At 42.1% G+C, this 23972-nt stretch overlaps 1 protein-coding gene across 4 annotated transcripts in view; it reads left to right on the top strand.

The window, feature by feature from the left end:
• The window catches only part of agrn (agrin), a 259074-nt gene that overhangs the window by 126175 nt on the left and 108927 nt on the right, over nt 1-23972 (top strand). For all 4 annotated transcript variants that reach the window (XM_087834376.1, XM_006785304.3, XM_087834375.1 and 1 more), the window contains exon 4: nt 16984-17199. In XM_087834376.1, coding sequence (XP_087690502.1) covers nt 16984-17199 — 216 coding nt within the window. The remainder of the gene's footprint in view (nt 1-16983; nt 17200-23972) is intronic.

Raw genomic sequence — 23972 nt, 5'->3', positions numbered from 1 at the left:
AGGAATGCAGTGTAAAACTTGAACACAAACACAAACCTGTAGTCTTTAAATCATTTAAGGCAGATATTTAATTAAAAACTGTTCAGAGACAACATGCTAAATATTCAAAGTAAGAAATATGGCTTTTTAAATATGTGATTATTTTGAATTTGATTGCAGAAACATCTTTCGAAAAAATTGGAACAGCAGCAACAGAACAGTGGAAAGTTGGGGAATGCTCCTAAAAGCACAGCAGGGCATTTGGAAACCAATTAAGCTGGTTAGTAACATGACTGGATATAAAAAGAGCATCCCAGAGAGGTTGAGTGTGCCTTTTACCGCTCTGTAAAATTTCTAGAATTGCAGATATTGTACGGATTTAATTGTTTGTGAAATATCATCAAGAGGTTTACAGAAATTTGTTTTTGAGGGAGACAGAGGTAAAAAAAATCAAATTAAACTATAAAATATTGAATCGCTATGGGCTTCCCAGGCAGTACTCCGTTTGATTTTGCAGCACGATACGCTGCTGTTCCGATTACTTCCTGTTCAGAAAGGCCATTCTTAGTTTAGCAAAAAATGCCAAACCACATACTCTAAGTTTAACAGCAGCATAGCTCCGTTTTTTAAAGAGTAGAGGTGCTCAGCTGGCTTCTCTGACAAATTATGAAATGAAAACTACAACACAGCCAAAAACATTTGAGCCACAGAAATTCCGTATTAATCAACAATAGGAACTTTTTTACTTTCAGAACTACAGCAGCTGGTCTCCTTCTTCTCTCAGACGCTTTTATAAAGTGCTGTTATAAAAAGAGCTGATTTCACCCAGTAGACATCTGTCCAGGGTTTTTTGAAATGTCTTGCTTCAAAATGAGCTACCTTTTTTTTTTTGTCTTAATAAACATAAACATTTTGCATTTTTGATTGATGGTTTGCTAATAGTTGTGCTGCTCTTAGGGCTGTATAGCAGACGTATTTCCAGTGAAGCCAGGGTCACAGATAGGCACTGATCATGTGACTAACTGAAAAGAGAAATACTCAATAATAATTATATCGTATACAGTTATAGTTAATTACTGTAATAATATCTGTTCTTAATATACTCTCACTGGACTGTTGCATTGTTAGTGCTTTCACAGCTGCCTCTATTCTTCATGGCAGGTTCAACAAGGTGCTGGAAATTTTGGTTCATGTTGATATGATGGCATCACAAAGTCGCTGTAGATTTGTACACAGTCATAATAATCATCTCCCATCCCACCACATCTCAAACATGCTCTATTGGAGTGAGCTCTGTGGAAGCCGTTTAGGTCATATTCAGACGTCAGCAACACTATTCTAGTCGGTTGCTGTGTTTAAATGTAACTCAGTTGGTAGGAGACCAAAGTGTGCCTGAACTGTTGATACAAGGCAGAAGGCAGCCGAGCTTTCTTGGTATTTTTATCAGATTCTGACCGAACTTTCTGAATGTTGCAGCAGAAATGAAGAGTCATCAGACCAGGCAATGTTTTCAAGCATTTGTTTCAATTTCCTGTTCTTAGCTGACAGTGATCAAGGGTGTGATCTTCTGCTGTTGTGTTGTGCATTCAGAGATGCTCTTCTGCATACTTTGTTAGTAGCTTGTGGTTATTTGAGTTACTTACGCTTCCCTATCAGCTCGAAGCAGTCTGAAGAGAGCTATCCCTCACTGGAAATATGAGTATGATGAGTAGTTTTAATAAAAACATTAATATTATATCATAAAAATTTAATATGGAGACAATTCTAGGCAAATTTGAGTTCCCGCTGGGAATCTTCATTTTCATGTAGGTATTGCCTTACACTATTTGCATACATAAAGATGAAATTGCCGCTTTACAGCACACAGCTTTGTTTGTGAGCCTTAACACATATGTGTGAATCTGTTTACTGTAAGTGCCTGCAGGTGACTGCATGCACGTGCTTCTAGGTGCAGCCACTTGTGGGTTCACGCGCACAGCTGTTACTTAGTCGAGCTACAGTGGTGTGGGTCAGGATGGGCTAAGTGTTCCAAAGAGAGAAAATGAAGACAAATGAACAGAGATGAGCTAAACACTCTTCTAGTCAGCACCATATTACTTATCACCGTTCCACCTTCTCCTCCTTCCATTTCTCTCCTTCCCTCCCTCTCCCTGGGAAATATTACAAAGCTGCACAGAAAGACTCCCGGCACGGTAATGAAAAGCGCAAAAGCGTGGCACTTTTTGTGCTACTTTCGCGTCACTGGCAATTAATTCCACAGCGGTGCCCGGCGGGGGCCTTTGGTGCTATAATACTAACGCTAAAGCCAGTAGTGCATGAACGCTGCCTATAAATTTGAATCTACGCCAGCCACTTTTTTCCCCTCTCTAACCCTTACTTTACCTATCCTCTCTAAGTGAGGCAGTGTACATTGTGTGAGCTTATGGCCACAGCGGCACCGCAGAGAAAAACCTCCGGTTGATGGATAGGCAGTTAGCGCCACACTTTTGTTCTCTGAAAATCTGAAACACAATCATATGCTACATTCACCTTTCAGGACTATTAACAGGAAACGGCCCTGACAGAAGTGTGTGATGTTGTGTTTGTTAGCTTTTGGAATAATAGATGGTGACCCAGTTTCAAATGACCCGGACTGCTCTGACAAACTTTCAGTTTCTCTTCCGACCGTGGTACAAGAAGCAATTAAGCCTAGAATGCCCAACCCACTTTGGCTGGGAGGGATACCGGTGAAAAAAGAGGAGGAGGAGAGAGGAAAATGAAGTGATTTGCGGCCTTATTGATCCGCAGGTCAGAGTTATTGATCAGACTGGGGAGAGATTGAGAGATGTGAGGAGGAGATGCAATGAGAGATGTGGATAGGAATGATGTAGTCTTTGTTTAGGTGGGAGAGCATCGAGAAGCTGTTGATTGACCAGAGGGCCATGGTGGTTCGGCTGGCCTAAGAGCTTTTTTCATGATTGGGCAAGCGTATCGGTCAATATTTTCTGTGTGAGCGTTTCAGCTCGGGACCTTAAAAATATTATTTTACATTCTTTAGGGACAGATAATGTGCTTTACCTCCCGGATCTCAAATGCGCTTCTAAATGAAGACTTCAGGAAGGATTCCCTTTCATTTTTCCACTGTTTTTTTTCCATATGGTGGCTCTTAATAGCAACTGGCAAATGGCTAATTGGCTCAGTTTCCTGCTTTCAACACAGTTCCATACAGTCTTGCCTAAAAAATGTTTATTTCTTCTCCAACTATCCCAAATTCCTTCCAATGACAATGGCAATGAGTCTATGAGCACCTCTTTGTGATCAGGCATAGCAATGAGGAGCATATGGAGAGAGGCCGCCTCCCTTTTATCCAGTGCAGACCAGCTCAGCACTTGAGAGCTGCCGCTTCCTGGCTCTCCTTCCAAGCTCTCCCCAGGTTGTCTCTGAGTCTCATCCTGCTGCCATCTGCCACTGACTTGGGCTCCCTCCAGAAAATCTGTAAAAAAAAAAAAAAATGGAGCACCCTCTCTTCAACGTAGCTTAAAGGCCCAGTTTTCTCTCCTGCACTTTACTGAAAATGAAGCTGCCGGTGGCTTGATTGCCTCTGGCAAGAGCGACCAGTAACATTGAATTCTGGTCATATAGGGGGAAAAAAAGTAGTGATATGATTCGATACTTCAAAGAAGTGACTTGAAATGGTCACATGTTCAAACCGCCAAATGCCAAAATCCTTCAGCTAACATTCAGCAAGTAATTTAAGGTTATATTTTGCTGGAAAATGAATGTTTGACAAAAGGAAAAAAAATCCCACTCTCCTTGCTTTTATTATATTCCCTGTGATCGCAAAATAACTTTGGTGATTTCAAATAGTTCATTTTCTGCTAATTTGAAGTGAAAAACACAATTTCCTTTTATTACCAGTGCTGGTGTTGAGGGAAATGCAGGAAATCAGGTAGTAATCATGCATGCAAGCAGTATTTGAAAGCAGCCTTGAATGTGATTTCCAAGTAACATTTTTTCCCCATAGCACATAAATAATGAAACGGTCTTTTGTTTCTGTGGCTCTTTGCTGTTATTCCCCATTTGGAGCACATTAAATGTGACCACCTATAGCTTTGTTACTGAAAATGGATTAAGGTATGTCGCTTTTTAATGCTTAATAGCCCATCATGTTTGCATGAAATATGCTCAGCCTTTGGGTTGTGGAGACCTAAATACCTTGGAAAATGTAGCACAATCTAGGGCTGCTCAATTAATCGAATTTTAATCTCGATTACGATCTGGGCTTTCAACGATCATTAAAAATGACTGAGCCGATTATTAGCCCCTCCCTCGTGCTTTACTCTCGCGCTGCTCCGTGTGGCAAATCGAGCGCACCTCTCTGCATTTTGAACACGTGTCACAACAATTAAGAGCAGCGGCCCCCAACCTTTTTTGCGCCACGGACCGGTTTATGTCCGACAATATTTTCATGGACCGGCCTTTAAGGTGTCGCGGATAAATACAACAAAATAAAACTAGTACCGGTACCGAAAAAAAGAAAATTTATTCATAACACACGTGAAAAGACCAAGGAAAACCGAGTAAACGATAAAAACGATAACAAAATAACGCTGAAAACCGATAAAAAAAACCCTGAAAACTATACATTTCACACCTGAGCCTCAACTCTCGCGGCCCGGTACCAAACGACTTACCGGTCCGAGGCCCGGGGGTTGGGGACCGCTGATTAAGAGGACCCGAGGGAAGCTCGGAAAGCTAAGCAGAAGTTATTTGGAGAGGAGAGTGACTGCTGTTGGTTGAAAAGAGAGGTAAAAAAAAACTTCAGTGGTGTGGAAACATTATGGGTTCGCGGAGTCAGACGTGGATCAAGTAGACATAGTGTGTAAACTTTGCTACAGTGTCATAGCTGCACCACAGAGCAACACTGCAAAGTTCACTAAACATAGATGTTTACATTTTTCATTTATTTTTTTATATTGCAAACATTTGCACTGTTATCAGTATTTGCACACTATTTTATATTATTTTTTGACAATCTTTAAAGTCATTATTCAATACATTGTTATTGTTAAATAAATATCGTCAAATAATCGAGATCTCAATTTCAGTGAAAATAATCGTGATGATCATTTTTGCCATAATCGAGCAGCCCTAGCACAATCTGTCTTCACTGCCTTCAGTCTGCCAGAGATGTGCATGCTGGGTAACAGTAAACAACCCAATAAGGCACTGTTACTAAACAGAAGACATGACACCAAAAATAAAGGCTTAAAGGGAGCGGATGGTAGCAGAGCAGGTACCGTTTCAACCACACAGAAGATTAATATTAGACAGTTCCACAAAACCCCGAGCGAGGTTCGGTGTCAGTCAGCGTAATAAACAGCATTTGACAAGAAGAAAACTTTTTCCACATCCTCACTTTCAGCTTCGCCACATGAAGGAAAACACTGTTTGTGGAATTGTCCCGTGTGAGCAGAAATCCTGGGCATTATGTGATGCAGAGCATAAAGCCTAATATTGATTTGTAGTTTGTGTGCAATCGTCTTCTACTAGATTAAAATACCAACATATTGAATCTAACACGGAGCGCAAAGTTAACCTGTGCACTTACATGTTTTTCACACACTTTGGTTTTGTTTACAGACGTGCAAAACGCCAGAACGGTGGGAGCCAAAGGCTATATTAAGTTATGATGGCCAGCATCCACATAATGCTTGGACCCTTCTGCTTTTTATTCACAGAGAAAACAAATAAATCACACTAATTCATCTCAGTCGGTTGCATTGCTGTGAGGAAGAAGAGCTCACTGGTTGTTTTAGGCAGCCTGACAGCTTTTAGTTAGGCACAGCACTCTACAGCATGATACTCTTGTTCTGGCCTTTGGTCGTGTGAAAAGCTCAAAATCTGTACTCTACCTCTCATCGCGGGTAAAACATTTAGGTAATCGTGTCTTCTAAATTGTGCTAAGCCAATCCTAATTTTTGGCAATGTGACCTTTAGGATGAGCTGCTCTCGCTTTGCTAATCAGATGCAGAGCTTGGGCTATGACTTGCAAAGTTGTCACTGCTGCCCAGTTTTCTCCAGGACAGTTGGAGTGGGTGTGTAGTGCAAATGTGTCTGAAACCCCATGCTGCTGCAACAGTGACAGCGTTGGCTCCTCGTGCACACGACTTTCCTTTATAATGTATGAAGCGAGAGCAAGCGCATCGCTGATGAAACACTGAATGACAGTGATGAGCGATGGAATGAAAGAGAGTGGAGCGTGTGAACAAGAGAGAGAAAAGACAGGCGCGGAGGAGGTTAGGCGAGCACATCTGCGTGGATGTGAGCCACCCCTCAAATGACTACATGCAATTAGCGAGCATAAAAAAAAAATTGCTCTTTGTGGATGTAATATGAAAAGCAAATGTCTTTCAAAAGAGAGTCCAGTGCAGGTGTCTGGGAGGTGACGGTGAGCTGGGGTGACGAGCTCTGAGACGTGAACAAAAGAGGTCTCCTCTCCTCATAATATTGGCTTAGCTGAATAATTGAATTGAGGGGTTCGCTGGCAGCCATTCTGGTTTTCTTCATGTATATTGCAGACTGGCTTTAATCTGTTCTCAGGGAGCATCTCTGCCTGCTGCTGCTGCTGAGTTTGTGGAGAAGATGTGAGGTGACAGAATAGGGCTCTGTCACCAGCACCTCCATTATTGATAAAGTGGAAGAAAGCTCGGAGAGAGAATTTGAAAATCTGGAACAGTGTGACGGGGAAAAAGTTTGTTCGTGCCAACACGCGGCTTGTTTTCTTTCCCCATGTGACTCATTAAATAGAACAAGACAGCTGATGGGATGTAGAGTTGCATTTCCTGTGAAGCACCTTGGGTTGAGCAAAGAACGATCATTGCTAGCAGGGGTAAGGTGTCCTCTCTGTCTCCTAAGATAAGGAGGGAATGATTGGACGAGTTCACTATGAGAAGCACTACTAAAGTCATTGCTGTCTTAGTAATTTATGCACTTTTTTATGCTCCAGTCGGCAGTTCAAAAGAATAGCAGTGTCAATTTTTCTCCCATCTGCCCAACAGTTTGATCAGGAAAAGACAAACCACCTTGCAACACAATTAGCTTATCTTAGCTGCCACTCTACTACATTCAATCCCCTATTTTGCTGTTTTCAGGATGTATGGCTTATACAGGTGCAACATGAGTTGAAGACTTTTGCTGTTTAAATCTCATTACATTGTTCTCTCTACTTTAGTCCCCACTGTCTTTTCCCGTTCTTGTCCCTGCCTGATCAAGACAAACAACCAAGTGATTTTCCTCATTTACCCTTCATGTATTTTTCTCCCACAACAAGCGTGATTAGGCAGATGTTCGAAGCTGTCAAGAGCTGTCATATTTCAGGGCTGATTTATGAAGAAGCAGCACCTGTTATATTCTGAGACCTAAAGGATAGCATGAATAAAACAACAAAAAGTGGAAAAGACTGATCATTTTTGAAAGATTTGGCCACTGGCCATTTGGGTATGTTGATGGTGATGAATGTCATGATTTTTCAAATCCTAAATTGCATGTGTAGTGCTCTGCATGACGATAAACATGACCAGCTGTTGGTGAGATGTTTAAGTGAACCATAACTAATCATTTACCCTTATTGAGCTCCGTATTGATCTATACTTTTGTGCAGGAAAGCACAGTCTTATTGGCTAAATCTATAGATTCCCAATAAATCACATTGTGCACAATCCATAATGAATAGGCTTTGTATTAGAGCTGTTGGATTGCAGGCTGATTGTGCTTCCACGCCATACACAGCTCTGGGGTTGGTTCTGAAACATATTTTGAAAGCTCACTCAACAAGGTCTCAGTCTAATTGCTTTGGCAATCATTGGTTCTCATATGGCCAAACAAAGTGAACAAAACAGAGAACTGCTCCAGGGTTTGAAATAACTTCTCACACCCAAGTAGGTGTGAAAAATCCATTTGCTCTATAGTTTGAATGCCAAAAAAAATGAACAGAAAAACACTGAGGTGATGCCAGTGAATGCAAAGTTAATTGCAGGAGAGAAATCTTATGAGATGGATAATATTATGACATTTTTTTAGCATAAGTAAGGTTTTGGGATTAATATCAACAACCCTGTCATGTCGAGTCTTCTATAAACAACCAAAAGATGGTCTAAGGTCAGTGACAACAAGTTATCTAAAGTTATCTCGCTGTCTAATGGGGCTGAAAAGTTACACTAATGTAGTACTGCCAACACCTGCAGTTCCTCTAAATTGTGTCTCGAGGCTGATTCCAAAAGTAAATCAGTGCCCATAGACTCCTCTGTTAAGATGTGATGAAAGAACATTTTAAATTAAAAAACATAGTCTCTTTAGCTGCTTCTCCCCATCATGACAAATGTAGGTGAGTTTATAACTCATTCATTTAGATATGTAAACGCTTAAGTATGTGTCCACTTTGAATAACAGATGCGCAGACACTGGCAGCTGTAGGCTGCTAGGCCTCGCTAGTCGGTGAAGTGGAGCTCATGATTGTGTTTACGTCATTGGTCCCTTTTTAAACTACATTAAAAAAAAAAAAAGAATTATCTGACAAATAATTTGGTCTGCTGTGAGGTATTAGAGAAACATTTGCTTCAATTTGGTGAGTGAAAATTTAGTATTTTATTAATATGCTCCTTAGCACTAATGCACTTTGCTAACGAAGCTTAGTAGCCTTAGCAGATGACTTAGCGCTTCCCCGTTTCTTGTGCTCCCTTAACAACAGGGCAGCAGCCAAAATGTTGCGGTTCAAAATCACACACATAAAACAGTTTGTGCACAAACCCCCTTTCTTAGGTTCACACACAGCTAAATGTTTTAGTTAAAATTTAGTTACAATTGTGAGGCATCACAAAAGCTTTAAATACTTCACCCCACTTCCTGTCTCCAGCTATAAAGCTGCTGGCAAGCTTACAGTGAAACTGAACTTTCCACAAACTAAAAAAAACAAACAAACCCTTTTGTGTGTGCTCACTGTAGCTTTTGTATGGTTTGTTTATGCCAGTGGGACATCATTAAAATTAAAAAAGTAACCATAGCCAAGGGAGGCTAGAAATAGCATTGACAAAATCTCAGAACACTACTGTAACAACAGTAGTAGTCGAGGTGACTGAGCAACAAAGCCAGCGGGGAAAAATGAGCGACTCTTAGAGATTGTTTGATTACTTTTAAAAATGCAGATCTCCTCTGACGAGTGAAGGTGCCATATATTCAAATTTTGACCTACTGATTTTTACCGGAGATACAAATAAGAGCAACGAACACAGCTAACAGTGCTGTTTTATAGACACAGAAGTTCAGAGCTTTCTTTTATTCCCTTTTTCTAATAAAAACCAAGAGGAAATGAAGTTAAAGCATTAATTATGCATGTTGCCGCCTTCAGATTATTTGCAGCAGGTGAGGGTTTGTTTTTTAGACTTACAGGACTGCAGGTTTCTCATGTAGAAGATGGGAGGGAATCACATTGTAGTGGTTTTCCATCTGCCTCTCATATTTCTCTTTAACCTCCCTACCCTTCTGTTTCTTCATCTCATACAGTATTTCTTCTAATAAAACCTGTTCCTCCCTCCCCTCAGCCCCTACCTCCTCTGTCTTCAGTTTTATCTCTCATTTTCTGGCACGCCTTGGTCTGTGGAGTTTGGTAAATAAGTTCATCCTGCATGTTAGCCAGGTCATGGCCCAGGCGCTCAGCTATGCGAGCCTGTGTGTTGCATTCAGGAAGCAGGAGGAGAAGGAAATTGATTGCCCCTTTTATGTGAGAGAAGGAGAAAATACTGTACTGTACCAGCCATCGCACACACGCACGCACACACCCCGCACACAAAGACATGCTCACACACTCAGAACTCTCCATCTTCAAGCAGAGAACCGCAGCCAAAGGCGAGGAGAAAATGCAGTAAACGAATAGCTCTTTACAGTTTTTCTTTTCTTCAGTTTGTTCATTGTGCTGTTGCCCTGATAAGAACCGCACTGGAAAAGCAGAACGTGAGAAAAAGTTTTTTTTTCTTTCTGAAAATCCTTTGAAAGTGTCTCCTTTCTTTCCCTCCTTCGCCCCTTTTTCACCCTTGTTCCATTGTGACCAGGCGTTTTCTTCATTCATGCTGGGTGTTGTAAGATTGCAGCGAGATCGATAATTGACTCCATTGGTCCCTGAGGATCGCTAACCAGAGATCAATAGAAGCAGTGTAGGGTCAGTTTTTACCCCCAGATATTTTACAGCTGCCGGCCACCTTTATGTTTCTTCATGTTTCTGTTCTGCAATGACACTTTGGGACTCTAGGCTCTGTATAGCGTCAGACGCAGAGAAGGAATCTATTAACAAATACTCCACCCATCTATTGCTTTTTTCCCCCAGACCTATGCAAAGCACCTATAGCCTCAGAGCTGCACGCAGCCAGCACGAGAATTTGATTTTCAAAATTAGATTTTCACCCCAGAGCATCGATTTGGAGAGGAGTGATGTGTAATTAGTGCAGTGAGACCTAACAGTTATTTTTAAAAAGCACTGCAGGGAATTTGATACAGAGGCAGCTTCACGTGCGTGTGTGTATTTGTGCATATGTAAACCACCTGTGTGCATGACGGAAAGTTTCCAGTAAAACCTGATGAGAGAAGCCGCTTTGTGCTGATTGCATCACTAGCTGTTGCCATAGCAACCTGTCCCCTCACTGCAAAGGTCTTCTGGTACAGCTACACGGCTAGAGAGGCTAAAGCCCTCTTACCGAGGTGAGGAGAGATAAGGAGACAGAGGGAAAGAGGGGACTGTTAAAAGCCGCCCGGGCAGGGAGCACATCTGTATTACTTAGTGTCAGCTGGAAAAAAAAGGGTCCCTTTATTAAGAAGTAAGTGGAAGATGTCCCCTAGGAGTGCTAGAGGGTAATGAATTTAGAGTCATTCAACATTAATGTGATGTCGCTTCGATGCCACTGAGCTGTATCTCCCTCCATCAACTTTCTGTTCCTGATTTTCTGACAGTCACTAGGTCATTAGTCAATGCCGAAGACGCCATGTGCAGATTTAATCTGATCACCATACGACTGGCTTCACCTGAGCGGAGTATCCAGCACTTTTGCCATTTGTGCATCACTGGCCTCAACAGTCCCGGTTATCCAGCCGCTATTCTTGTCACCCATGTAAAGTTCAGTATTGTTAATTATTCATGCACACCTTCCTTTACCTTCCCTCTCACTTGCTTCTTTCCTCTCTTGCTGAAACAGACCAGACCCCTGTAAAATAATTCAAAAGTATGACAGACCGAGCCAAAACCAGATCTGCAAAGACGTGTATTCCTTCCTTAAAGTAGCCACTTTGAGGCGCTTCTGTCAAGCCTTATTGGGTCTGAGCGCGCTCATGCTCGCAACCATAGTCCATTTCTGCACCCCTCCTTATGCTTTGTTTGAGGTAGATGCAACAAGGCAGCAAAACAATGAAACTGATAGAGCCTTTCACCACAAAAACAGGCTGCGGGACATATTGTTCACAGAGCACAGGGTAGACGGCCTCTCAGAGTGATGGGAACTTGCTACTTCTGTGTCATGTTTATTGAATTTGTGTTCCTCCGAATCTGTGTCGAAAAGCTAGCCGCTAACACATGTCGCCTGGATAATACACCGTATGAAGAGGTGTATATCTCTTATTCCACCGTGCATTCAATCAAATTCTGATCGAATTCTGATACTTCGCTGTCCTGAAACGGTCTGCTTTTGTTACTTACTGGATTAAAAAACCACTCTGTGTGTGTATATGTGTTTTGCTCCACAAAAGAAATGAACTGCAAAGTGCAACAGCCTCGTTCCATTCTAAATCCAAAAGCAGCAGAACTGGCAATACAAGATGTGGAAAATTGCCACCAGAGAACCATGCATTACTTTCTTTCAAATCACAAACCACATAGTTTTTCTACTGTGGCTTTAATCAGAACAGCACCGTCATTTTCCTTTCATAGGCGCTGAGAGCCCCCCCTTAAATCTCTGACACCGTGTCACATTTAATGGGTGAGTCGTCCAAACGCAGGGATGACATGTTACCTGGACTAGACGCTTGCCTCGACAGTCACAAACTGGACATGCTGTCTTTTCTTCCCAATGGGATTTTCTTCCCCTTGCCTCCGGTAGCAAAGAAAACAGCATGGAAGTGAAGCTTTTAACGCTGCGGGGCTTGAAGGGAGATTACCTTACACACTTACATGGACCAATGAGCATTCACACATACACATATTCACACTCATTGCACTCACAAAGACATTTGCACCAAGAATCGAAAAGCTTACATTTGTAGTGAAAATGGCATAAGCCTGAGTGGGCTTTTGCAATTTTGTACACAAAAGCATGCACCTTCCCCGGCACTTAAAACAGCTCTAGAGGGTTGTTGACCAAGTCTGAAAGCTGGAACCAGTGCAGCTAGGTGCAAAACGTTACAGCATTTTCTATTTCATATTACAGTTATTACACAAAAGCAAAACAAAACATAGCCTTAATGATTCTTTTTGTGTTTAGTACCAGCAGTCCGTTCCTTATTAATTACAAATAAACCTTTTTACCGCCAGAGCAGGCTTTGCTGTCGGCCTACACGTGACATGGATTCACTACTCGACTAAGAGAAGACCTGTTAGTCAGTGTCACAGCTTTGTTGTTCTTGCAGTAAGCGGCTTTATCAGAGTTTCTAACATTAATGAGAGTAACACCCTGTTAATGCTGGAGCACTTTGCTCAATTTTTAATATTGTGAGGCGCAATCAACACCAAAAAATCAGTGCAGTCTAATAAATAATCCACCTTTAAAATCACTGATCTTTATTGGCTCATTTGAATTGTTAGAAATGAGCCGAGAGACATCGCTGTGGCAGCGGTGACAGGACACATAGAGATCTGGAAGTTAGAAAAATGTTTGGCTGTAAGCATTAATTGAATAAAGTTCGAGTTCAGACCAACTCACCCTGACCCCAGCATCCTCCTCCTTTCACCTGATGTTTCAGTAATACAGAAAAACAAAGTAGTTATGTGTGAGAAGCAAAGTCGGAAAGTTACTGGGCTTTGTTAACTGTTAATTTAGCACCCACATATAGTAGAAGCACTCCAAACACTTTGCTTCTGTGTGTGCTTCCAGGAGAGAGAGTTTTACGTCGCCTTCTGGTAGATGATTGCATTCGCTTCTTCCTATCGTGTCTGCACTACTATAGATCACCCGCCAGTCAAACTAGGTCGAGGGCGGCACAGTGGGAATATGATGTTGGCGAAGTTTTTGTTCGTGTTGTTTTTGTTTTCAGCCGTGGCAGATAATGCTGTTCATATTAACTGCCAAGGGATTTTGTTTGTCTTTTGTGCTAAAGAAATTGGAAGTGTCAAACGTATCTGTTATGAGGTGCTGGGACAATTTTTCCCAGGGAACAGCTCCCAGTACATAACTGTGCAGCTTTTACTCTCATTCCAGAGCCTGCGCTGGTATCTCTGTTTTGACAGAGGCCTCAGCTCCAGTGTCAGTCTTTTGTCAGCGAGCTAAGCTTGAGGCTACGGTGAGAGTTTCTTATAGGAAAGCATCGCAGAACAGATCCTCTTACACTCCAGTCATGATTTTTTTTAAATCATTTAAATGTTTTTACTGTAACTGATTATTATGTATTTTTAGAATAAAAACAAGTAAAGCATTTTATTTATATTTTTACCATATGATACCAGTATTAGCTGTATTGTAACACAGCTGATGCATTTAGATCATAGAGAGATATTTTTTGTCGACCTGGTATCTCAGTCTCTGGTGGGTTTTGTTTTTTTTCCGCTCCCCCTGTCATACTCTCAGACAACCTTCCTCTTGTACACATCTGACACAGCTCGATTGAATTTCACCTCTTGTCACTCTGCTCGCATGGTTTTGCCTCGGAGCCACACACTGACACCCACGTAGACAAACACACGGAGGAGCACAGGGTGTGTGGTGAGAAGTGACGGCAGAGCAGCGGGCCAGTCATGACAATGCCTTCATGCTAGCACCTGGCCACATGTACGCGTACGTGCGAGTGAGAGAGCCAGAAAGAGGGAGACAGACACCTAATGCCTACACCTCTCCAACACACGCCCTGTCAAAAATACAGATGCACTCATGGATGGCTTTACACACACACGCACACTCGCTTCCCCCCCCCCCTCCCGGTAGAGAGAGTGAGCTCAGGTAGCTGTCAGGCGCTCCCCCACGGGGAACAGTGGGCCAGTCAAAAACAGCCTCCTCGCCTGTCACTCTGCGCGCTCACACATGCACACATATACACGCATTCACACAATGTACTTTGGTGTGGGGAGAGAGACAGAATGAGATGCCTTGGGCAGATGCTGGACCAGTTGTCTGTACTGCACACATAGAGTTTGTGTGTGCGTGCGTGTGTGTGTTTGTGTGTCTGCCTATCTGACTCTCTGTCTCTCTAGTACCACAAAAAGCCACCTGCCAGTGAGCCCAAGCGGACATGCCGCCTTTCGTTTAGTCCTAGCCTGGGAGCCAGTGATAAGAAATAGTTATCTGCGGGTGCATGTGTGTGTGAGTGTGTGACATGTATATACTCAGCGGTGACACTGGCTGCTCGCCTATCTAACCAAGTAGACTTTTTTTCAGAGTGGATTTTGGATTTTTATGTGCATTCGTCCATCGATTTTCAATCCGGTTGGTTACCTGTGAGAGTTTGCCATCTCTCTTAACGCCCCCCACCCCACCCCCCCTCCTGGTGCTGAGGCAAGGACGTCACGCCAGCTGGATGCCCAACAGTCCTCTAAGTGGGCACAGAGCCACAGCAGCTGTAGCTGCCATAATACGGGTCAATTACTCTCTAAGTTGATGTTGTGTACACATAACACGACCACGTATCCACGTGCGTGTCTGCTGTTTGCTTTGCGAATCCAGCGGCCTCTGACAAAGTTTACAGTTTGCTGCTTCACATTTGATCAAAGCTGAGGTGTCAGTGGGAGGTTGAGGATCAAAGTATTACCATTGCTGCCTGACTTGCGAGACCTTGAAGTGTGTGGCTAACCTTGGTTTGTCTTCGTGTTGCCCCCACCCCGTGTGTGTTTTCCTGGATCCTGGCGGATCATTGATGTTTCAAAAAGACTGCAGTCTTCTCACAGAGGTGTTGAAAATCAGCTGTCCACAAGACTGCGGGTATCAGCCTGCTGCCTCTCGATTGATTTTAATGTTGTTGCTGACTTTATTGAGGGGGAAAATTCTAACATTGAAACTTCTTCAAAATCAGCAAATGTACGTACTGCGCTCGCTCTGCACGGGTGGGCACAGTCTCCCCGAACGAATCGAGAGCATATGTTTGCTTTACGCCACGATCACATTTAATCCTCGATGCTTTCGTGTTGCTGAGCTGTGTTTCTACAAATATGCCAGTAGCTAATCCGTATTGAGACAAATTTGCCTGGTGTGAAAACATAAACTTCATCTGCATTAACTCATAAAAAGTTCCCGAAGAATCAGTGCGAGAAAAAACAATTTAATTGGACGTGAACAACATCAGGGCCAGTACTGACTAAAGTTCTGAGAGCTTTCTCAGAGAGCTGCTAACATAGCTGAGAAATTTCTGGCAATAATATCCAGCATAGGATTTATTTACATTAATGAGGATGTTTGCTGACCTTGTTGCTCGGTAGTCTTTTTTTTTTAATGGATGATGCATTATCTTAGTGATTACAGGCAGAACGAGTAGTGAAATCAACTGTTAAAAGCCTGGAATGTAATAAGCCAACTTTTAACACATGGCATGTTTACAACAGATCTACTGATGCAGTAGTCCATTTCCATGTGCATAGTTGTTATATTATTAGGTTACCTACATAGATATTTACCATGCTGGTATGTATAATCTTGTGATAATATTTCCTATAAAACTATGGGAATCCCACACTGTTATGTAAGTCTGCAAGTTGTGGGAAAATGAAATGAACTGCATCACAGTATAGCAGTGAGAAAGTGCTGTAACCGTTCACTCTGCTGATGAAAACCGGACAGACCCAAATCATCACCGCGCACTGTTGCTGTTATTTCTCTAGTTGCCCAGTGTGTTAGTGTTTTGATGATCTTTTTTATTTCTGCTGTTATAACGTTATTGAAGTGGGTGGGAGATGTGAGCCCACCCGTAATTAGATCGACCACAAACATTATCCCTGTGCGGTCTAACCTGCAGCGTTTCATTAGCTCGCTGTCATTCAGCGCTTGGAGAATGTTTCTCCTACCTCTTTGTAGCGCGCCGTTGAGTTTGTGCTGGCTGGTTTATGTAATGAGTGGTTTTATTTTGTTTTTATACATTAGACACAATAGTCAACTATAACTGCGCTGGCAAATGTTGGACTGCATGAATAGTTCATAAAAGCCTTTTCAGCTTTTTTAAACTTGTCTCCATTAGCTGCTGTTTAAAACCAAGAAAAATCCCTCTGCGTTGGCAGCTACCTGCAACCTTTCTTACGTTTCCCATACATGGTTTGATGTTGTGAGTCAGTCAGCACAGATAGATATCAGTATGACAACTTTTGACCGCTAACTTAGTTCAAATGGGCTCTAATTTAGCATTTTAGGAATCATTAGGTCAAAAAAGGTGAAAATATTAATATGAAATAACCAGGATATGTAAACTGCAAATATTCTATTTTCCCAAAAGTTTCAAAGTGTTGTTCTGGTACGCTTCAATGCCATTACACGTTGTCATGCTTTTTAAAAGATCTTCCCCAAACTCACCTTCAGAGCTCTCTTTAAGGTTAAGATGGTTTGCAAATAATTGTTTCCTTTACCAGGATTTAGTTTGAACTTTGTGGGAAAGCATCATAGAATTTTCTTAAAATGCTAGAAACTTCTCTTTGTACTCTGATGCTTTTAAATACAGGCATCTGTTAAAAGTGCTTAATTGAACTGTGCTTTAGGTGTTGGGTGTTTCAATATTAACTCGACTGAAAATGTATTTTCACATTCGGAGTTATCCATATGAAATATCCTAACAGCTTCTTCTCTTTGTCGTTCTCTCTGGCAGGCTGCAGAGGGATGCTGTGTGGCTTTGGCGCCGTTTGCGAGCGCAACCCAAATGACCCGTCCAAGGGTGAGTGTGTTTGCAAGAAGGTGGACTGCCCATCCTTTGTGGCGCCTGTGTGCGGCTCAGATTCGTCCACCTACACCAATGAATGCGAGCTGGAGAAAGCCCAGTGCAACGCACAGCGACGGATCAAGGTGCTGAGCAAGGGAGCCTGCTGTAAGTAACCATCAATCTATCTGCTAACCCTTCCTGGAGACAGCTGTAGAAATTAACCATTTTAGAAATTCACCCCGATCCCCGTCTGAAAAGTGTTCTGTCTCAAACAAATGGAGATTGATCTGAGATAATTCCTTGTGCTTTTTCTGCAAAGTAACTCATTTTAGAAATCCCTCTGACATTTGTGCAACGATCTGCTTTTTCTGTCTCATCTTGTCTGAAGATTTTAAGGCTGTGATTGTAAGCTTTAATTACCTGTAGAAACGGGGATGAAAAGAAGTCAGTTTGACCTTTGACATTTCAATTCTTGGTATGGCCATGCAACTTTGCAGAAGAAAATAGTTTGGGCAGCTTTGACTATTGATCTGATGTATTTATGAGATCTCCACAAACCACTAAATTTGTAAATGAGGTCAATAGCTTTCTCTGAAGTTTTGTCTTTAACATACATGTGATCTGTACCTTTTAAAAGATCCCCAAACATCCAGATTCTTGGACTGAACAATTTGAGACTGACTCTCTCCAGTACATCACAATGAGAGATGAGGGTGAAAGTGGGCAAGCATAGGTGAATTAACATCTTAAAGCATGGCGAATGCGATTGGAATTTTTGGTTCAAATGACAGAAACGGCACTTGTGATGTTCTGACGTTTGCACCAGAGGACGAGCACGGCCACTTAATTTGACAAACACAAAGCTGCAAGTCTCTGAGTGACACTAAATTGCTTGTTATTGTCAAGTAAATGGATTTCTATTACACCCTGTCCTAATACAACGTGCTTTGCCATCCTATCTTTATCCCACAATAATAAAACACGTCCCCATTACATCCATTCTATTGTCTTTCCAAAATGGCTGTGCTCCCAGGGCTTAAGCGCCACCTGCACCCTCACAAACAAAAAAGTGTGCCACTTACTGCTCCCATTGGTAGCCATCCAGTGTGTATTTTATCCCTAACCCCAGTGGGTGCCAATACTCCTGCTGTACCTCTCATTGCTTCTCTTTAGCAAAGCCCATCAAAATCCATGGCTCTAAGGAGCAGATTCCTGCCAAAGCTGCAACATTGCAGCAGCCTCAATGATAACTATAGTGTTTGTCAGCATCGTGCCTTTTCTGCCAGTGTGGGCCTACTGCTAATTTCAGGGGTCTGATTACAGTGCAGGCTCGAACCTGGCACTAATAACAAGCTTGGTGGCGGCCCGCTACTGGCAGAGTGGAAATAAAGCGATAGAAAGGACAGAGAGAGGACAGGAGGAACACAGGGTACAGTGGAGGAAAGGGGAAAATAGCATTTAAAAAGGGAGGGTATAATGTTAAGAGGAAAGAGCAACGAGACATTAAGACAGGGAGTGCGACACAAGAGCACGTAAGAGAGTACTTTAGTGATTGAACGAGTGAACAGATTACGAGAGAAGATCAAAACCAGAGGGAGAAAGTAGTATAAGTAGTTTAATGATGGTTTATGGAGGGTTAAGGCCATCAGAAGCACCATAATTGGCCTTAGCAAAACAGCAGGCAGTCACAAGGAAAAAAATAAAGTAAAAAATAATAGTAATGATTATGCTAATGATAGTATTGCTGGTAATAACTACATGCTGGCCACCAGAGCAGACTTCCTCTCTTATCCCATCACATCTGGAAGGAATTTCCTTTTCATTCCTCTGTTGGCTGTGATTCTGAGAGCCCAATGTGATTATTACTAATGGTAAAGCCTGATTTATGTCAGCATTTTCATGCAGTCACTGAATCTGAAGGAGACAGGTGTGTGGTGTTTAATCAGCGGATGGCATCCTTAGCTCTAGCCTTGCTACGTTATGTACTTGTGCTTCTGTAACACAACTGGTGTCACTGTGATTTATGGTGTGATCAGTTTAATCAATGCAAAAGTAAAAATGACTCATTTAATTAACTCCAGCTTCCACCAAGATCCATTCAACATGGTTTGATTTACAGTTCCATTATTGTATACTTAAAGCAGAGTTTACAGTTCTTTTGAAAATCGACAAATTTGCTGTTTTCTGATGCTATATTTTTCTACCAATCTTCTGATTGGTAGAAACGTTGAGAGCTGAGAGAACCAACCCTGGGAATCTATGTTTTAAACAAGCTTCCAGGTACTGATGAAGGTGACCTTAAAGCTTAAACAGCAGGTTATCAGCGCTTTTATTATCTTAAACTCACAATATTTGGTTTTGTCCCGAGTGACACATGAATAGCTTTGAAAATCAGAAAGCAATCTTTTAAATTCATCCTTCTTTCTTACCTCTGCTATTTCTGATTTGCAACATATTTTGTATTTTGCAGTGAAAGCAGTCACTGTTGAGTGAGTGTAGACGAACCACACAGCTAGCTAACATCTGGTCAGTTTATTTACTTTTGCATTTATTGCAACATCCTCGTTAAAAGCTCCCACATATGTCTTATAGACAGAATTGAGAAGGGCAGACGGCTAGAGAATTAAAAGAAGTGTTTTACTGTGGGATGGAAGGGTCAGCCAAGGAGTAAGCAACAGTCTAACATTCATCAATATTCATATGTGTGTGTTTGAATGAATTCAAGGATGTTTGCACTTAGAAGGTACATACAGCAGGTACGGTATACGCTGTGAGTGTGAAAGAGGAAGAGCGCGTGCGTGTTAGGAGGTCAGCGCAAGCCAGGTGACAGGTTCTGATTCTCACTCTGCTCTCAATAAATTCAGCCCCTACAGAGGGCTTGGACGGGCCACTTGGCTGAGATTATGGAGTTGTCAGTGCTGACGGAGGAAGAGAGAGGCAAAGGAGGGAAGGAGGAAGAGCGGTAGAAAGGTGAGGGAATGAGAAAGCTTTTAACTTTAAGAAAATACGGGCAGCTGAATTGGTGCTTTTGTGCGAAGCCTCGTTTGACTCTTTCGATTTGAATGGCGGGTTTTCATCGGGGTAAGTGAATTGGCTACCGTTGTGTGAAGCCGTCATGTTCAATTCAAATCAAGTCTTATCTGGCACTCAGGAGGAAAGCCACAAAAGAAGTTTTTATTTCTCTCACAGATTATGCCCCTTATGGGTTTTTTTTTTTAAAGGATGGGAGTTACATCACATGGGAGCATTTTGTTACCACCAAGTACAACTTTGGAGCTTGGGGTGTGTTTTGTTGCAAACAGGAGGAAGCTGTAACCAGCAAGTCCCTGACATCTGCAGGATGCTGACACCTCCAAATGTCGGCTTTCGGGCGCTTACTTCCTACTTCACTGCTGCTGACATCACAGTGCTGTTCTCCAGTTAATTACTGACATATTGTGCTTCGACTTTCAAGAGGTTTTTACAGGCACTTTAGCTACGGTCACAGCTTTGAACACCAAATAAGGTGGCTTGTTTACAACCTAGACTTTGACAGATGCCCATGTCCTCCCACTATTCCCATTGCACAGTTCACCTTAGCTCAGTTTCACTCGGTAGTGAAAAGAAAATTCCCCTTAAAACATGTCCATTTAGCACCTCACTCATAAAACTGAACTGGCTATTATGACATTTTAGTTCCAAGAAAATGGTGTAAGTTCCCTCCTGAGGGCAGGACAAAATGACCCATTCGTTGTTGAGGTGCAGGCACTTAGTTTCCCTCCACTGCTCCACTCTGATATTCACATAACCTGCCCCTTAATGGTTCAGACCATCTCCGACCCAGCTTCTTCATTATCTTTCTTTTGTTCTAGATGGATGATTTGGGATCGGTGGGGTTACATTTCCGGCAGTCAAGCAGGCAGGCGGTGAGCACATAATGGCTTCAGATATTATCGAAATTAAAAGGAGAGGCCGCGTTTAAATTGGCCCCGCAGGAGTGACTGATAACAACACGAGGTGATAAAAAAAAAAAAAGACAGAAAAAAAAGTGTCCAGTTAAGAAAAGGAAGACGTCAGAGAGGGAGACAGAGAGAAAAAGCTCAGACACTTTCTGGTTTAGAGAGAGACAAGAGACATTTGGGGAACTGTGTGTGCGTACGTTTGTGTGTTTGCGCACGTTCTACAGTCGGCTAGGGAACGTGCACCACGTCTACTGTCCTAATGTTGAATCAGAGCAGAGTGGTAAATACACTCCCTTTCCCAGAGAGAGACACAGAAGTGCTGCAGAACTCATCTTGTGTGGCCACTCTAGTGGAACATGGAGTTTTCATTCTTCTTTACTCCCCCCCCCTCCCCCCCCCCCCCCCCCCACACACACACACACACACTTCTTTTTTCTTCTTGATGGAGTGCAACAAATACTGCAGAAAAAAGTGGAGAGCATGCGCGTGTGGGTGAGGTGACTGGGGTTCGAGAGTGTGGTCGATGGGAGATTGATTTTATGTATGTGTGAGAGCGCACGTGTGTGTTCTCGAGAGCTGGCTATCAGCACGGCCCCCTACCTTCTGCTCAGTCAGTCCACTCTGCTCTCTCTCTCTCTCTCTCTCTCTCTGCACTTTAGAGAAGGTTTTTATCTCTCCAGCACCGAAACACTCTCGAGTCTTCACAGTGAAAGGAGGAAAGGCATCAGTGCTCCACACCTGCTTCTCTGTCTGCTCTTATATACTGCAGGCAGGCAGTCAGACCCAGTGTGAGAGGGATGTGAACTGCTCCTTAAACATAAAGCAGTACACTCCTACTTGTTGTATTTAGTTGTAGCATATTAAAAAAAAAAGATCAGAGCTGGTTCAAATACATTTTGCAGCAAACAAATGAAGTCCTCTGTTCCTGGGAAGAGGCACAAATGATTAACTGAAAATGAGTTGGTGTGCACCCACCTCTACCTGACGTATTTGTACGTTACCAAACAAAAGCAGGCGCAGCAGATTTATATAACAAAACAAATGTCAAAGTGTCTGATGAGAGTTGTCGTTATGAGCGTTTTCATGCACGGGTTTACTTTGGCGCACTTTGTGTCTCGTGTCTAATGACGCTTTATTGTGTGGTTGTCAGCGTGCCTGCACGCAAACAGGCAAACATGCATGAAACGGACCAATCAGGAAGAAGAAAGGGAATATCTATTGAAAGAAGTGTTAATCTTTCCTATAAAATAGGATAATTTTTTTTACAAACGGTACAGTACTGTGCAAAACTCTTGAGCCATCCATTATTTCTTTATATTTTTTACATTTTGCTTTCAGGTGCCAGACTTTCTTGCCATCTTGAGCAAAAGTTCTCCAGGCTTTCTGAAGGTGCCAACTTTACATTGTGTCTTTATTAACTTCGTTACTGGCAGCATGTCACACATCATTTGATTCCCATTTCTTCTGTAGAGTCTACAAAAAATACCAAAGACAGCATTTTGTTAGTAAAGCTGACATCCATCATGAACAACCCACATCAACCACTGCATGAGTATGTGAGTGGGCTGAGCAGGTCCTTTAGTGAGAGACAGAAACACCCTCGCAGCAGGAAGGAGCGCTTTCACAGATCATTCATCCCAAAGGCAGTTAGACTCTATAACTCCTCAATCATGATGTCATAAGTCACTGGACACTGTGAACATCCACGGTCACCACTTCATGCATAATGGACCTTCCATGTGTATGGACATGTGCAGGTATATATGTATACATATGTATATTTAGTGTGTACATGTGTGTGTGTACATGTCTATAAATAGGAATAGTAGTGGTACAATAGTTATGTCAAGCCATATAGTTTATGTCTTCCATATTTCCAACCATATCCATAATCACATACTGTGTATGCTACCATTGTATATAGTGTATTATCTTACTTTTTGTCATTGATTGTACTTATTTGTATTTTTGTATTTCCTTCTGATATCTGTACCTGAGCTGAGGTGACGCAAAAATTTCCCTGTTGTGGGATCAATAAAGTCTTATCTTATCTTATCTTATCTTAAAATAACAAAGAGCTACTAGGCAAAAAGTTTGGTCTGTCTCGGCATGGGGTCCAGTGTGTTCATAAAAATTTGAAGAAACTGGACAAGTGGGAGCAAAAGATGAAGTGACATGCATAAAATGTTACCGACAGCAGGTGAACAGTATCTGAAAGCCATGTCCTGAAGAAACAGGAAAGAAATCCAGCAAAGGCCTGACACAGGACCCGAGACTTTCATTGGATCTATCTACCGAAGTCTCATCAGAAGTGGTCTCGGTGGAGCGGTGGCTATCAAGGAGCCATTCTAAGAAAAGGAAGCACAGAGGAAATGCTGACATAAGCAAAATTTCACAAGAATTGGACTGAAAATAAATATTAACAGGTCTTATAAAGTGATGAATGCCATTTGAAATTTCGTATTTTAGTTTAAATCACCGTCACTAGGTGCAGGGGAGGTCAGGAGAGAGGTACAACAGTGAGTGACTACATTATCTCATGTGATGCTACTCAGCCAGTCAAATCGTTTATTCAGAGCGTGTGTGAAAACAGAAAACTCCCGAGAGGAGAAGAGATGCAGAAGTGGGGTTAAAGCTGAGCGGGTTTACATGTTAAATGTAGTTATGGGAAAAGGAGAAAAGGGGAAGCTTAAAATACACCTTTGCGTTATTTTTTAATTAAGCACTTTTGCTTTTTCAAAAATCTCTTGTCTATTTTGGAATGCAAACCTTATTTTACTCAAAAAGAGAAAAGAACATTTATCATTTATTATTAGAGTACCCTCCAGGTCATTGTGAAACTTCATAATAAACACTGTTGGATGGCAACAACCAAAGAAGAGCTTTGAATGTGTTTCAAGAACCTGGAGAACTTTTCCTCGAGACTACCTACAGACATTACAAAAGCTTGTCCAGGAGAGACTGCGTTGAAGAATAAAGATGTTTTTAGAACTGTAC

The sequence above is a fragment of the Neolamprologus brichardi genome, chromosome 20 (assembly GCF_056152115.1).
Source record: "Neolamprologus brichardi isolate AB-2024 chromosome 20, ASM5615211v1, whole genome shotgun sequence".
Taxonomy (NCBI): Eukaryota; Metazoa; Chordata; class Actinopteri; order Cichliformes; family Cichlidae; genus Neolamprologus; species Neolamprologus brichardi.
Note: the sequence above shows the minus strand (reverse complement) of the source record. Positions and strands in the feature narration are given on the sequence as shown.